This window comes from Notamacropus eugenii, chromosome 2 (assembly GCF_028372415.1).
Source record: "Notamacropus eugenii isolate mMacEug1 chromosome 2, mMacEug1.pri_v2, whole genome shotgun sequence".
In the NCBI taxonomy this organism is placed as follows: Eukaryota; Metazoa; Chordata; class Mammalia; order Diprotodontia; family Macropodidae; genus Notamacropus; species Notamacropus eugenii.
The window spans coordinates 438008401-438025358 of NC_092873.1; the positions used below are offsets into that span (position 1 = coordinate 438008401).

General features: G+C 44.4%; 1 protein-coding gene across 1 annotated transcript in view; it reads right to left on the minus strand.

The window, feature by feature from the left end:
- Positions 1 to 16958, minus strand: part of LGR6 (leucine rich repeat containing G protein-coupled receptor 6) — a 161323-nt gene that overhangs the window by 13602 nt on the left and 130763 nt on the right. The window contains exons 7-13 of the mRNA XM_072648196.1: positions 11665 to 11733; positions 9880 to 9951; positions 9541 to 9612; positions 6717 to 6785; positions 3926 to 3997; positions 2630 to 2695; positions 626 to 697 (exon numbers count right to left, since the gene is read on the minus strand). Coding sequence (XP_072504297.1) covers positions 626 to 697; positions 2630 to 2695; positions 3926 to 3997; positions 6717 to 6785; positions 9541 to 9612; positions 9880 to 9951; positions 11665 to 11733 — 492 coding nt within the window. The remainder of the gene's footprint in view (positions 1 to 625; positions 698 to 2629; positions 2696 to 3925; positions 3998 to 6716; positions 6786 to 9540; positions 9613 to 9879; positions 9952 to 11664; positions 11734 to 16958) is intronic.

Genomic DNA, 16958 nt, shown 5'->3' on the forward strand with positions numbered 1-16958 from the left:
TGCTGACTTAGTTTTCCCATCCAATATTCTCATGGCTCTTCACAAGACTGATTGCAATCTACTCAAGTAGGAAGGTATCACTCGTCCCCAGGTTCATATCTGGTCCCCCAAAGAACAGAAGAGGCAATAGCTAGGCCCAAAGTCCCACAGACCCTTGGGTGGTAGGAAAAGCAATGATTTAGGGAATCATCTGTAATGCTGGCACAGGCCAGTAGCTGAGGGGTATATAGGTGGGAGAACATGTTAGGCAATCTCTATCTAATTGTCTCAGACTCTAGAAGAAGGAGAAAGTGTATTGCATGTGTATAGATTTTATCTAGCTATACATGTTGCCATACATGTATTAAATGCCTGTATATCCATATAAGCACACATGTCTGTATAGAAATGCGTATATGTATATACACAGACACACACATCTATATGTAATGACATATATAGACATATATATACTTTGCATGTTTATATGGCATCTGCATATGGGGTATGTGTGCATGCTTATACTATATGTATGCTTGCAGGGGGCGGGGGGCAGTGCCTTTCACCTGAAGCATATTGCCCTTCCTGAGAGCTCCCCAGGACATCCTAAGCTGCAACAAGGTATAGGGAACCATCTAGTACTCACAAGGCTCGAAGGGCATTCAGTTGGCTGAAGGTATCAGCACCGATTTCCCACATCTGATTGTGCTGGAGCCCACTAAGGCAGCAAGAGAAAACAGGGTGAGAAAAGAAAGGGGCCAATGGGGAAGCTCTGGTCCTGCTCACCGCTCTAAGAGGAGGGAGGAAGCTCCCCGTTTCTCCTGGAGTAGGAAGAAAGGGCCCAGCCCGAGGAAGTCACCAGGATTAAGTGGAACAGATGGGTATCTGGTTGCCTTGGGTAAGTGGGTCAAGAAACAAAGCCACAAAACCACCAGTGTGCTCCAGAGGAGTCAGCTTTCAGAGCTCCCACTGGGTCTGGATCACAACCCCGTCCTTTCTTTGTCACTAGACTCTCCTGCTCCCTGGATGAGCCATCCTCCCCAGATACCTGAATCAGTTAGGCCACCCCACCCATGATTTGATTGAAGTGGGAAGTTGCCTGGATTAATTGATCCCCTAAAATGCTCCCTGAATCATTAGCGATCTTTCCCAGTTTCAAGGATTTGTGTGATTGCTAGGCTTCTAGAACAGTTGGATCCTACAGGCCCATAGACAAATTGGGTGCCCCTCCACAGTCCTTGGGCTCTAGGAAAGTTGTCTTCAAAGTATGAATCAGGATACCCTGGGGGGCTGTGGCTGACCTTAAGGGAGCTATGGGATGAACACATGGGACATGTACTTACATTCCACCCTTCTTTAGAGAGCCAGTTTTGATGCTGGTCTCCGACATTACACCTGTCCTTTACCTATGATAAACCAACACTCTTCCACCTTACTCTTTCCTACTTTAATACAATCTACTAGCCTTCCTTCTTCTGGACTAGGCTTTGCCCTGCTGAGAAGCTATCCCAATTTGGATAGCCACAGTAGCTGTAGAGTTGCCACTGGAAAAACCCCTTGTCACCATTCTCATATGCCACCTTTCCCCCTCAGCTTACCCATCAGGAGAACAGAATACATTTTACTTATAAGCATACATGACCAAAAAGTTTGGAAACCACTGTTCTAAATTAGGAAGAGTGGCTAGGGCTGGGGAAAACTTCCTGGTTTTTGGGTTAGAGAACAGATGTCTCTAGGTTCTCTCTCTGCCTCTATTGTATTTGCCCCATTCCTCCCTAAAACCCAGGAGTCCTGAAGAATCTTGTGGATGTCATATGGAGAGAGCCTCAGGAATACCATGCTAGAGAATCTCCTTTCCTAGGAATTTTTAAGAACAGGATATACTCTCTCCTTTACAATCCACCCTCCTCTCAAACCACACCCTGATGCTGATAGCCATATGAGACAGAGATGTCTCAAACCTTAATGGAAGCAGAGAGGCCCAGAAGCTCTGTCAGTCCCAGGTCAACTTAGTGCTTACAGAGCCCAAAGGCTCTTAAAAGTGACATTTCTCCTTGAAATTCCAGGCTGATTCCTAGATTTGACCTGTTTTAATCCAGCATTACAGAGCCATGTATACTCCCCAGCTTCTCCCCCTTCTCCCCACAGCAATTCCCCATGTCTCTATCTACCCCTACAGGGGTGAAAATAATCCAGAGTTTAGCTTCCAACCGAGCTTCTCAGGAAAGTCTTCCCCCCATCCTTCAGCTGAGAATAGTTCTTCCCTCTCACGTCATACCCTTTTCTTGCATTTATATATTTCTGTTGATGCTATTTGTGTATTTGTCTTGTTCCCCTCATCCACCAGTGACACTGAGCCATCAGATCACTGGGGTCAGGGACGCTGCCTGCTCCTTACTCTGAACCCCAAGTGCCTTCTCCTCCAGGGCTCCAGACCCTGTGTGCTCCAAAATGCCTTCGAAGGCAGTGATAGCAGCAATAGCAGCTCCCACTTCTGTAGGGCTTGAACAATTCTGAGCAGCTGGAAACAGATGTGGAAAACCTCCTCTTAGCAAAAAGTCACTACTAGATTTTGAACCTTTCTGCTGTTTGTCCCAACAGGTTCTGGGAAGCCAGCTTGGATTCCCCAGCCTCCCTCCCTTAGACTCACATTTCTTCCAGTTTCTGACACCTGCGTAGGCTGGGCAGCTCCTCGATTTGATTATGAGAGAGTTCACTGCAGGGAGGAGGGAAAAAGCCAAGACAGGTGGTAAAGAAGCAGGCTATGTGTATGAGGGGCAGTATTGTAGGGATGGGGAAAGCTGATCTGGGGGAAGGGTAGTGGAGGGGAGCTGACTCTTTTACCCAGTGGGAAAGTTGGGAGGTCCCAGGGGGCAGATGCACTGTTCACACACATGTGCATGCACTCATGGGTGTGTGTGTGTGTGTGTGTGTTCATCCTTCGTTGCCAAAGAAGACCATTCCATCAGAGAAATAATGACATGATTTGCACTTGACTTTGTTTTGAGTGAGGGAGGGCTGTGCAGGTCACCAGCCTCACTTCTCCTGCAGAACCATTTGAATCCAGTGACCAGATATTCATCAGGATGACTAGAGATGACTCAAGATGAGGCAATTGGGGTTAAGTGACTTGCCCAAGGTCACACAGCTAGTGAGTGTCAAGTGTCTGAGGTGACATTTGAACTCAGGTCCTGACTCTTGCACTGGTACTCTATCTACTGCACTACCTAGCTGCCCAATACTGCTCACACACCTCACACTCTGACATTAATTTCCTTCTTCACGTCCTGGAAACTGACATGACTCTTCCACCCCTCTTATCTCTACTAAACCTTGATCCCTACAGCCTGGCCAAGAGAGAATCCAGCATGACATTTCTCCTCTGAGACCTGGCCCAGCTTCATTGATCAGGGGCTGGGAAACACTAGATAAGGGGAAGGGACGGGGCTAGAGGGGAGCAGAGAAGTGCTGAGAAATGGAGGGAAAGAAACTAGGAGAAATAATGAACAGAGATGGGGACTACCCAAGGTGGGAGAAAACGAGCAGGATTACCATTATGTCAGCTGATGCAGATTTATGCACATAATCATCTTTCCAATTAAGGACTCTGAAGCCATCTGCTCAGACATTTTTGGTAACAGGGAACCTAACAGAATGCCTTCAGAGCCAAAACCAGAGACAAGGAGGAAGCAAAAGTCCCTTTGGCTTCACAGAGAGCAGGGCTTCATAAATGCCCCTGGGGTCTCATGGGGGATTTATTTCCCCTGTATAAATCCAGCTGAGGAGGAAGGCCCTTCTTTGGCAGGCTCTCAGCAGGGACTGGATGTGTCTCTCCATCAGGGGCACCATCTGGCCTAGTGGGATAGGAGTAAGATGGGCATTTCTAAGGCCATGGGAAAAAGGGGACTATGAGGTCAGGGCTGGGGCAGGCCCAAGAGCTACTCACAGGACTCGGAGTCTGGGGAGCTGTTGGCACATCCCCAAGGGGAGCAGCCGGATGCCTGCCCTCGTCAGGGTCCTGGAGGGAGAAGACAAATAATGTTGGCACCTTGCCTAGAGCCCATGACCCCCCCTTCCCTCCAACTTCACCCCACAGCTTCCCCTCTCTGGATCTCTGGGTCTGACATTGATGTGGGAGGACAGAGCCAACAATACAACCAGGCAACAAGAAAGAGACAAAAGTCTAGGGGTCTGGTTGGGGGAAGAAGAAAGTACAGACATATTTGTTTGGGTAAGGGGTGAGAATAATCTGAAGTTTAGCTCACAACCAAGTTCTTCAAGAAAGGCTTCCCACCCATTCCTCAGCTGACAATGTCAGCTCATCTCATTCTCTTTTATTGCGTTTATATATTTCCGTAGATTCCATGTGTATATTTGTCTTGTCCCCCTCCCCCTGCATCCCCACTCCCCACTGCTACTGAGCTATTAGGTCTCTTGGAACAGGGACCATGCAGGGTTAGAGCAGACTGGGGTGGGGAGTAGGGAGGACATAGAGGAGGGAGCATGCAATGCTTCAGTCATGTTGAATGGTCCCTGAATACCCGGGGACCTCAGAGAACATTTACTCCTATCCCTATCCTGTCCCAGGGCCTGGTCCTTCCCAAGAGCAGAAGACAGATACACCTCCTTGGCAGAGTTGTACTTCTCTCTGGGAAGGTAGTTGGGAGCACTGCTGTGTGAGCTCCACTGAAGTCCCTTCTCATCCTGGAGCATCTCCCCAGCCTCTTGGCCCCTCTTCACTGGTGCATCCCTCCTAGAACTATCATTCTGAGGAAGGGCTCAGGGCCACCATCTTTCATTCCTTTCCTTGCTCTGCTTCTCACTCACCAGACTTCATCAATATTTCACCTCCTCCCTTTTTTTCAACTCTCTTTTATAGGTGGTCTTCTCCCATTAAAAGTAAGTTCCTTGAGATCAAGGACTGTTTAGGGGGGATCGTTTGTATCCGTGTCCTCAGTGATTAGCATGGTGCCTAGAACATAGCAGGCACTTAATAAATGCTTGCTGACTTGGCTTGACAAGGGGTGGAAGGAGATTTGGGAATCAGAATAGTGGTTGTCAAGAGGCAGGAAGGGGAGATGGTTACGTGCATAGGGAGAGGGCAAGGTGGGGTAAAAGGTAAGGTTAGGTTCGAGAATGAGTGTTGGCACTTATAGGGATGTTGTATCTTCTAGCAGAGAACTGAGACCAGGGAATTGATGTCAGTTTCCCATTTGGGAAGCTTTCAAATAGAGAATAGAAGCCTTTCCCAATCCTTCTTTCCTTTGATAATTATTTCCTATTTATCTTGTATGTAGCTTGTTTTGTGTATATTTGTTTGCGTGTTGTTTCATCTGGTGAAATAAGCACTTCGAAAGAGTAAGCCCCCTGGCTTTGAAAACCCAGCTGTTGCTGCTTCTCTCTCTGGTAACTGTATGTACAGTTGATACGGTTGATCTGTGATGTATGTGTTGCTTATGGTCAGACTATTGGAAGCCTTGTCTGTTGATTACGATTTCTTCGTATTCTCTGAAGTTCAGGGTGCTGGTTTTCCCCCCTGAACTAAGTGAATGAAATCATTTGATTAAAGTGATTGTTGACCCCTCAAAAGTTGCTTTCCTTTTAGAAAAGCAGATCTAAGAACCTGTATAGCAGCCCTACCTGTGTATGCTGGGGTGCTTGCTTTTAAGTTGTAAGCTCCTTGAGGGCAGGGATTGTCTTATGTCTGTTTCTGTGTCCCCCAGGGCTTAGCACAATGGCTGGCACATAATAGGTGCTTAATTATTAAATTAATTATTTTTTATTAATTAAATTTAAATTAAATTAAAAAATGATGTTTATTGATTTATTAATTAATTGAGAGAAGAGACAGGATAGTCTTGTAGAGAGAACTTTGAAATGACCAGAGCTTTCTGGGTCTTACTTTTCCCACCTGTGTTATAGGGATCAGGCTTGCCATTCCTAACTTTATAAGGCTATTGCAAGAAAAATAGAACCAATGATCAATCCATAAACATTCATTAAGTCCCTACTATATGCTGGACTCTGTGCTAAGTGCGGGTAGAAGCAAAAGCCCTGCAGAAATATAAAGAAGGCAGTCTGGCTAACCATCTGCCTCTGCTGGCACTAGAGCATCCCCATGGCTTTTGAGCAAAGCAAGTTGAAGGATCAAACTAGAAAAATTCATCAGATGGAGTTAAGCAAAGGAAAAGGACGGAAGCCCTAGCCCCACACCCTGCTTCATGTGGCCAGCAGTGGCAAACTCTTAGAGAAGCTCTGAATGGCAAAAGGTCTAAGTGCTAGCCCATGAGCCAAGCCTCACTAAGAAGAGACCTCTCCCTTAGCTCAGCTGGTTCCAGGCCCACTTGGATGACCAGAGTCAGGGCCAGAAGTCAGGGGAGTCTAGACCAGGGAGGGACCAGGCACAGGCCAATTGGCAGGGAGTGACTTCATCACAGAATCTGAGATTTAGAGCTCAAAGAGACCTGAGAGACCCTTTAGTCCAAATCCCTCATGTTATATGCATAATAGGTCCAGAGGGGGTAAGTCATTCACTCAAGAATACACAGCTAATAAGTTGCAAAGTGGGATTTGAACCCATCTTTGAACTCCCAGTGTAACATGCTTTCCTCCGTACCCTGATGCCTCAAGAGAAAGGAGATCTCCTTTGGGTAGATTTGGGTAGTATGGTGGGGAGACAGGCATGGGGAACATAATAAAGGTCCTCAAAGTGGGGGGCAGGGAGCACTGCTACTCACAGGATCTCCAAGCTGGAGGTGCCTTTTAGATCAGGGAACTCTCTGATATCAGTAGCACCATTCAGTGACCTAGGAATGAAGAGCAAGAGATGGTTTTGGGGGGTGGGCAGGTAGGGGTCAAAGTGTTTTCTCTGATAAAGAAAGAGCTGAGAATCCTCCTTGCCAACCCCTCAAACCTTATCTTTCTTCTTTCAGGGGTTCCACCTTCTAAGATTCAATCTCTCCTAAGCCAACCATAGCCAGTAGGGTGGGACCCTCCAGTGGGTGTCAGCCTGCCCCACCCAGGACAGGGAAAAGAGGAGCAAACAAACAAGAGTACAGTAAATGCTGGGGGAATTCCTGTGCATTTTGACCCTGAAAAAAACTAAACAAGCGACATGAAAGTTGGAATTTGTTTTTTAAAAAAGTCAACAACTCAGGTACTGCTGATCCAAAAACTACAATGCTGGCACTAAGAACAGGCTTATACGGGCCGTCATCCAGATATCTGGTAGGAACTGGGGGTCCTGGGAACCCTGAGTACAAATATTCATTTAAGCCAAGGAAGAATCTGATTTCCTTAGAACTGCTCTGAACTCTGCATCTCCCTGCTGAGGCTCTATCTACAGTATTCAGATGGGGATTGTGTATTCATTCATCCATTCAAAGAACACTTATTATAGACCTACTAAGTACAGGATAACTGTACTAAGTGCTTGGGAAATACAAAGGAAAAGATACTGTCCAGGCTCTCAGGGAGCTTACAATATCATATGGGAAAATAAGACATGCCTACAGAGCACTACAATACAAACTAGAATATGGTAAAATCCTATAAGAGAAAGATAAAGAGCTATGAGATTGACAGTGTCTCACTCTTGTATTCATGGCCTCAGCATGGTACCTGGCACAGAGCAGAACTTATTAGATGTCTGTTGATTAATTAAAATATGAGTAATTATTTATGACAAGTAATTTATAAAAGAACTCCAGAGTTTCATTTCTCTTATGATTCTCGTATCACTTGGCACCAAGGAGATCCAGGCTAACACTTCATCACGCTACTAAGTTTTCTGTAATTATCTGCTAGGCACGTCCCCCTTTCCTGACATAATAATAAAAAACCCAACAATAACAATAATAACAAACACTTATGTGTCAGTTTCAGATTTGTAAAGCACTTTCTGTTATCTCCTTTGATCATCATGACAAGTCTGTGAGGTAACTGCTGTCATTCCCATTTTACTGACAAGGAAACTGAGGTTGACAGAGATGAAGTGATGTGCCCATGGTGACAGAGTAAGTAGGTATGTCTGAAGAGAGATTTGATCCCAAGTCCTCCTCACTCCAAGTCCCACTCATATCTACTAAATTAAACTGCCTCTCCTATAAAATCATATTAAACATCTAGACCTATTTTAGGAGGACTGACCTTTTCCCTCACCTGATATCCCTAGGGAATTCTGCTCCCCTGGCATGTAGAACAGATCACCTGATTGCTGAGCCTCTAGGCAGATGGGATGATGGCACACTGCTTGGAATTATGAATCTCTTTCCACTCAAACTTTAAGCTCTTAAAGAGTAGGGGTGAGGTCTTATCCTTTTTTGCATCCCCCTCAGTATCATTGTATATAGATCAGGTGCTCAATAGATGCTTGTTGGTACTGACTGCCACGATGAACTAGGTCATGTGGAGTAAAGACTTACAGAGAAAGTAGATGAGCTGGATCTTAGGGAAAGGGTGTAGATGAAGCCAGGATCAACCTTCTCCAGGATGCCTTTCTCTCAAAGACTACCTAAGTCAGGAGACAAGGACCAACTTTCTTCCAAGGACTCCAAATGATTAATTACTTTGGCCCTGGGGAAGTTATTTCTTGTCTGGTTCCAATTCAACACACAGAACCAAGTAAGGACTATAACTGTGTATCCTCTATACAACCAGGGACATACCAATAAAATTTTAACAACTGTGTCTCAGAAAAAAAAACCCATGTATGTACAATATACTTTTAAGTTTAATCAACATTATTAATATTTTATCTATCTCTTAATTCTGGACAATCAGTAAAACAACAAATCAAGCTCTGATTTGTAGGAGTTATTGATTTCTAAGGTGTAAATGCTCATGATGAAAATTTAACAGCATTTCTGGTGACTGGTGAGGATGAATCCCAGTACACTCCTGTTATAACCCACCAGGAACAGAAAATCCTGAGCATGCGTGAAGAACTAGGTTCTTGTTAATAATAATAATAAAGAGAAGGTAGAAAACTAATTTCTATGTACAGGCACTGTGCCAAGTACTTTACAAATATTACCTCATTTGCTCCTTGCAGCAATCTGGGAGGGAGGTGCTATCCCCATTTTATAGGTGAGGAAATTGAGGCAAACAGAGACTGTGTCAATATAGTAAGCTAGTAAGTATCTGAAGATGGATTTGAACTCAGGTCACAACTTAGCTGCTCTACATTGGCCAGTCCCTTTCTTTATACTGTTATACATGGACACATCATACATAACAGGACGCTGATGAAAACTGGTGAAAAATTCTTGGAATGGAAGTATTTCCTGTTCTTGAAGACAAGAGATCATTTCACCCATTTTCAGATCCGGGGAAACCTAACAAAGTTCCAAAAGGTAGAGTGACCCTTGGGAATTCAAGACTTATCTTGGAATGGGATCTTGCTAATTCTGCAAGGAAATTCTCATGTCGCCTAAGAATTTTAATCAATGGAATCTTTGCCAAGAATAAGGAAATCTTACGAAAAGCTAAGGTTGAAAAGTGAATTGGGGGAGAGTGGAGACAAGAAATCCTAGCTATCCCAGTCCACTTGGACCAACTTACAGTGTATGAAGCTTTGGCAGGTACTGAAAAGCTGACCGTCCCACAAACTGGATTGGGTTGTCATAAAAGTGGCTGGAACGAGAAGACCCAAACTCCCAGTTCAGCTGTACAACTACACCAGTTCTTCCCAAGCCCTCTTACCCAGTACTAACTTGATTCTCCCAAATTTTTTCTCCTACAAATCCAATGAGAAATGAGTGCAGAAAGACTGTAAGGATACAACCCTTCTCTGTTTCTCTTTGGGATTTGTGGAAAGGTAGTTACACCCCAACCCCCCATCCCACTACCACTACCAGGAAAAAAAAATCCCTTACTGCCCAGGAGAATACTGGCTCTTACATAGTCTGCAGTAATGGGTTCCCCACAAATGCCTTCTCAGGAATGGCCTTGATGTTATTGTTATGGAAACCCCTAGGAGAGAATAAATCAAAGACAGTGAAGGAATGAAAGAGAGAATTAGTACAATGAGAGAAATGGGTAGTCCCTTTAACTTTGTGTTCCCGGATCAGAGCACTACCTTTGGTGATCTTTTCAGGTCTCTTCCAGCCTTAAACCCATGAGCCTAAGATCCCATGATCTGTTTCTGAACCTAAAGGCCTGAATTTCAAATCTTGTCTAAAACTTTTCTTTGTGGTAAACCAAGTACCTCTCCTTTTCCCTGAGAAAAGAAGGGCTGTCTTTGAAGAACTTCTAGGCAATGGGGACTTCTCCAGAACTGAAGGGTGAATGCTGAGTTCAGGTCCCATATGTGGGGTTCTTGCTCTATAGGAGATCTCCATAGGAGGCAGGATGATTTTTCAGGAAGGATGAGCAGGTTAAAAAAAAAGAGTGGAAACACAGCATCAGGGCCACCATGGTCCAGGGGAACTGGGGAGGGATATTTTCTAATGATGATCGAAAAGGTTGTCTGAGAACCCTTAGGTAGCTGTGCCTTCATGAAGAAGAGTAAACCAGGTTAAGATATCGCTTGCATATGAGATTATGGATAGAGCTATGGAAGAAATGAGGTCAGTGGTACCTAGGCAGCTAATTTCCTGAGCTTAGGACCATCCAAAATGAGCTCTCTCAGCTTTCTTTCTAGACAACTAAAAATCTTTTTTTGTCCCTTTACCTTCCTTCTCATTTACTCATGAAACAGCAGAAGAAATATCCCTCTGGTTTTCCAAAACTAATCTCTTCACTGCTGCTTTTGATCCCATCTCCTCACTCCATTCCTAGAGGGTCCTGATCTATCAGTCATCCCCTCTATCTTGCATCTTCAGTGTTTCCCTCTCTAATAGCTCCTTCTTCTCTGCCTACAAATATGCCAGGATATTTCCTTTCCTTAAAAACAAAACAAATTCTCTTCTCCATTGGCTTTGGTGATGTGACTCTCTCCAATTTTCCTTGGGTGTCTATAACTATCCCTTTTCCTTCTCCTGCAGAGACTTCTTTTCCTCTTTTTTCCCCCTAAATACATGACCCCAATACTGTCCTGAATTTATTTCTGTCTACGCTCATTCCCAGAGAGAATTCATCTACTTTTATGGCTTACACTCTCATTTTTAAAGCAACGATCTCCAAATCTTCATCTCTACTCTGCGTTGCTCCCTTACCTTCTATGTCTACCTGGACACCGTGACATCAGCTCAAATTCAAAATGTCTTTAAATGAAATAAAAGCTTATGGATTGGTTGGTTAATTGTCTCATTTCCTGCCTTTCCTAAATCAGTTCTTTGTCTTGATTTTGCGATTTCTGCTAATAGAACCTTCTCCTCATCATCCAGATTCATCTCTAACTCTTTCCTCTTCCTGGCAGCATGAGGTTCAGATGTGGTGAGGGCCCTGGGGCAAAGACCAGGCCATGTATCTGAGGGGAGAGGCAGTCTAAGGCCAGGGAAGGCCAACAGTCATTTCTCTTGATGACAAACACAGTAGAAATGCTTCAAGCTGGGCTAATGAGGTCTGTGAGCACTTATTCTTAAGCTTCGAGGGAGCAGAGGCAACTTTAAAGGAATGTGAACGGGGAGGGGATGAAGAAGACCCCTAAGCAGGGGCTAACTCTGCCTCTGTCCCAAACCCTTGCAGACAGCTGACCTCTCTCCTAAGAAGAGAAGACCCATGGAAACCTACAGAGGCTCTTACAATTCCTGGAGTCTGCCAAGGGTCCGGATGGCCACAGGGAACTCCAGCAAATCATTATAATTCAGGTCTCTGGAAGGCAAAAGCAGAGCAGTTATTAGAAGGGAGGCTTAACAGGGCATGTCAGGGTCCTGGAGAAATGGAAACTTGGCTCTGGGTTCAACCAGAGAGATGGGTTTTCCAACTTTGGGGATCTAGCTGCCAACGTCTGGAAACAAATTTTAAAATATTCACACTCCATCCTGCTCCCCAAATCATCAGGCATGCATTTTTTTTTTCCTGTAAAAAGAGATCATTTGGGGGGAGGGGAGATTCACTGAAATGAATTAGCTTCACCCCAAATGGCCCCTAAATCAGAGGCTGGACTCCAGCAGGCATTGACCTATTCCTGGAGATGGAAAAATGGGGAAGGGGTGGACCACAGTCTTTCATTTTAATGCCCTGTTGCCAGCTTGACCATGTCGGGAAGGACCATTGCTCCTGCTAGAAGTTTCTTTTGGCATTCCCAGCTTGTGCTGTGGTCCTGTTATAGAAATAGACCATGTTGCAGGTTTGTAAGATTTATGTGTGCCTTCATATGTGTGAAGTTCCTGTCATTTCTCAGGGTCCTTAATCTATGATTCCTACCGGTTGCTACTGTGGTGCCCCCCTCAGTAATTAGACTGCTCAACCTCTTTTCCTCCCTTCCTTTTCCTATGCAGCATCCAGCCCCAAATTCCGCGCCACCCCCCCCCACCCCCCCCCCCCCCCCCCGTCAGGCTCTTCCTGCAGGAGACAATGAGTCAGAGGTGCCCAGTGAAGTCCAGGTGCTCAGAGCTGTCTCTCAGGAGGGAGTAATGAATGGTGAGAGGCGGAGGAGGTCAGAGCCAGTGGCTGTCTACAGCCCTCAGGATGACACCATTCTTTACCTTCTCAGGTCAACCTCCTAAAGCCACACCTAACCTGACAACTCAGAAAAGGCTAGAACATTGGGACAACGTGGAAGCCCTTTAATTACAGGGCACCTTAGCAGGTTCTGTGGGTATAAATACCATGTTAACACGGCGATAATGACAGACTCCTCCAGATTGCTGGGTCATTACATTTAATAGTCTTGCAGGTAATTCGTGGCAACCCTGCACCAAGGCTGAGAGAATCCAGACAAAGTCTGACTGCCAGCCAATGGCTGCATCATTGTCCCCTAACTTCCCTCTCACTAATTAATCTATTACCCTCAAGAATCCCTCCTCTGCCATTCATGTATATGCATTGCATAACCCCTTTTGCTCCCTCTGTTCTCCACCAAGACCAACTCCTTGTTCCATTGTGTTCTGAACTTAATTTCTAAAAATATTCCATGGTCTGAGAAGAGGAAGGGACATCATACAGCAGAACATGATGGGCTCATGGAATGTCAGTACTATAAGGGACCTTAGAGGTCATCCCTCTAAGAGGTCAACTTACTCATTTTACCCATGGAGAAATTAAGACCTAGAGAAGCTAAATGACTGCACCAAGGTCACACCAGCTATAAGAAGAACAGATTCTCTGGCTGGGAAATAAATTCACTATCTTTTCCATTACCTCATTCTGACCCTCCGTCCCAGGAAAGGAGTACTCAATGCACCACAGGGATTAATATTAAACAACAGAAAAGAACTTTTCACGTTACCACAGGTGGTTGGAGACTAGACTGGGTTATTGGGTTACTGGGGTGGGAGAGATGAAAAGGAACAGGAAATCCCTGTTCATAGACATTGGTATGCTTTGAATTGAGAGGAGCTGAACCTGGAGACAGAGACATGGGGAAGGAGAATTTTACTGTCAGTCAGGTGACATGGATTCAAGTTCTGATCTGCTCATTGTGTGGTCAAGAGCAAATTAATTCAATTCTCTGAGCCTCAAGTTTCCAGCCCCCTTCAAAATGGGGATAACAACTCTTGTTCTCTGCACACGTTCGGGAATTTGTTGTAAGAAAAGTGCTTTATAAAGAACCATGTAAATGTCAGTGATTATTGCGGTCCCTTCTCTGAAATTCTGTGATTCTTTGATTCCTAAGTCTCCAGGTAAATCCTACTTAATAACAACTTCCAGAGAACCTTTGGCAAAGATGACTGTTCATGATTTTCCCCTAAGAATAATGATAGATGGGACAAAAGGGAACAAAATTGCTGGAGATTCTCACAAGAAAATTAAAACTCACCCCAAAAAACAACACATAAATGGAAGAAGAGAAAAAATTATGAAGAAAAGTGATTGCCCCTCAATAGCCTGGAAATCTAAACAAATTCAAAGAAGGCTTAGTTAAACTCATGGATGACAGATTCATAATGTCTAATGGGAATTTAAGATGTTTTGGAAGGGTTATCTCTAAATTATTGAAAGTGATCTCAAAGAGAAAACCATGTCTTCCTGCAACCTATGCTCTGGCACCACTATAGTGACAGAACCCAATGTAGAGAAGACATAGGACTGACTCTCTGGGGCAAGGCCAATGTTCCTTTTTCTTAGTTATTTCATTTGATCCTTGTTTCAATAACCAAATTAGATAATTGGGGGCAGCTAGGTGGTACAGTGGATAGAGCACCAGTGCAGGAGTCAGGAGGACCTGAGTTCAAATCTCACCTCAGACACTTGACACTCACTAGCTGGGGACCTTTGGCAAGTCACTTAACCCCAATTGCTTCATCTTGGGTCATTTCCAGTCATCCTGATGAATATCTGGTCACTGGATTCAGATGTCTTGGGAGGAGAAGTGAGGCTGGTGACCTGCACAGCCCTCCCTCACTTAAAACAAAGTGCAAGTCACATCATCATTTCTCTGATGGCATGGTCTTCTTCCACAAGGAAGGATGAACACACACATTAGATAATTCTCTTACTCTCCTTGGTTGTTATTCAGTCATTTTCACTCACGTCCAAGTCTTTGTGACCCATTTGGGGTCTTCTTGGCAAAAGTACTTGGCAAAAGTTTGCCATTTACTTCTCCAGTTCATTTTATACATGAGGAAACTGGGACAAATAAGGCTAAGTGACTTGCCCAGGGTCACTCAGCTAGTAAGTATCTGAGTCCAGATTTGAACTCAGGAAGGGTTCCTGACTCTAGGCCTGGTGCTGTATCCACTGTGCCACCTAGCTGCTCTTCTGAAGCAGGTGCTTTTTCTAGAAGTAATCTTTTAGATTGGGGGGAGGGAGAAGACTGAAGAAATAACTCAACTGAGAGTTGGGATGGGAAAAGAGCACATAGTGGGAGGATGTTTGTACATACAGTTAAGAAGCTAAGACCATGGAAATTATCTGCAAAGAATTACACTGGCTGTCACTCGTGCCTAGAATACACTCTCTCCTTACCTGGGCCTCATCCCATCCTTCCTTTCTTTCATGAAGTATCTCACCACCAACCACCTAACGCCTCTGATCCCCGCACCTGTCAGTGCCTTCCTCTCATGCTACCTTCTATTTTATTATCTTGTGTTTATTCTCTTTATATTCATTCTGTACACATTTCTATAAGTATTTGTGGACTTCTCCCTGAGACTAAGCTTCTTGAGAATAGGGACTATTTTATGCTCTGTATTTGTACCCCTTGCACAGTGCCTAGCACATAGTAAACCTGACTTAATAAATGTCCGTTGATTGATTGATTGAATTGCAGACTACACACCAATGAGAGCCTGAATTAGTCCATCTAAATATCTGCACTGGTTCAATGTCCTAGGTAATCTTGAAAACTCTCCTTACCTTGGTGTTGTGTATGCATAATTTCAGATTAAGCGGGTTTTTCCAGGCAGCATTTCCTAATACATAACCCCATCTTTGTTTAAGGGTTCTCCCCTATCTCTCTACCTAGCCGGAGTAGATCCTTCCAAGCATAGAGACATAGGTGAGAGCAAATAGTTCCTTTCCAGGGAGAGTGCTGAGTGGAACCTGCTTGGAACACCACCAGAGACATCTTGACTCCTCTGGTTGGTAGCTTTGGTTGAAGAGAGCTGCCTTTCTTGGGGAAAACTGGAGCACAGGATGGGAAGCAGCTGAGGGAATGTCCCTTCCTGGCAAATGGTATGGTTGCTTGCTTCCCTTCCAGAATGTTTTACAATGTCTTGAATGCCAGCTGGAAAACTGATTCGCCGTTTTATAGTCTATTATCTTTAATAGCCCAGAATAAACTCAAAGATGGTGGAGTGAATTGTTCTGCTCAGTTCCCAAGAGCTCAGTGCAAACAGGAAAAGGGTCCAAGCAAGAAGAATCTGACCAGAGAGAGAAATCAACCTACTGACCCCCTGAGCAGACCACTGTCTACATCTTCTGGACACTTGCTGCTAACCCTTTACATTGTATTTGGGGCCATTTCACCTCACATACAATCAAAATAATTCCTGAGCCAATGTGCTACAAAAATAATCAGAGGATACATTCAAAGTACATTCTGACACTCACTTAAAGCATGCAGAAACTGGTTGTGGGGATCGGAATGGGGATGGAGTAGCTAGGTGGTACAATGGACAGAGCAATGGCTCTGGAGTCAGAAGGACTGGAGTTCAAATCTGGTCTTGGACATTTGCTAGCTGTTTGACCCTGGCCAAATCACTTGATCCTGGTTGCAGGGAGAGAGAGAGAGAGAGAGAGAGAGAGAGAGAGAGAGAGAGAGAGAGAGTCAGACAGACAGACAGACAGAGAGAAATTGGTTGTGGTCTGGACCTATGATTCCATTGGAATTAAGGAATTAACTCTTGGTGAGGAAATTCCTACTTGTAATGCAGATTGCCAACTATTCTGTATCTAATAGCCTTAGAAAGTTGCTTGATAACACTGAGAAGTAAATTGACTTGTAGAGGGTCACACAACCAATGGGTGATTTTTAAAAATGGAGCTGGAATACAGGACTTCCTGTTTCCAAGACCAGCTCTCTATCCCCAACATTCTCTGCAGAACCTGATTTTCTTAACATCCTGTGGTTTATTGGTAGATACTCAGAGGATCACAGAATGTCAATCAGAATGGACATCTGTCCAACTCCTCAGTTTATATAGCAAGTTGGTGGGAGAAGCAGGATTATAACTCAGGTCCACTGAATTATTTCACTACATCACACAGAATTTCCTTTCTTCACTTCTTAATTGGACTCCTGGCTGTCTATGAAGAGAGAGGAATTCATGGTAGAATATGAAGGAAGGTGAAGACTTAAGTAAGTTCGTAAGGAAGGAAGTAAGCTGTGAAGGGAAGATGGTAGAATAATGGGAATCGAGATGTAGTTTATTCTGCCTTTGTTTCAGAACTAAATATATAAATAAGGTTTGACGATTGTTAGTCTTACTCAT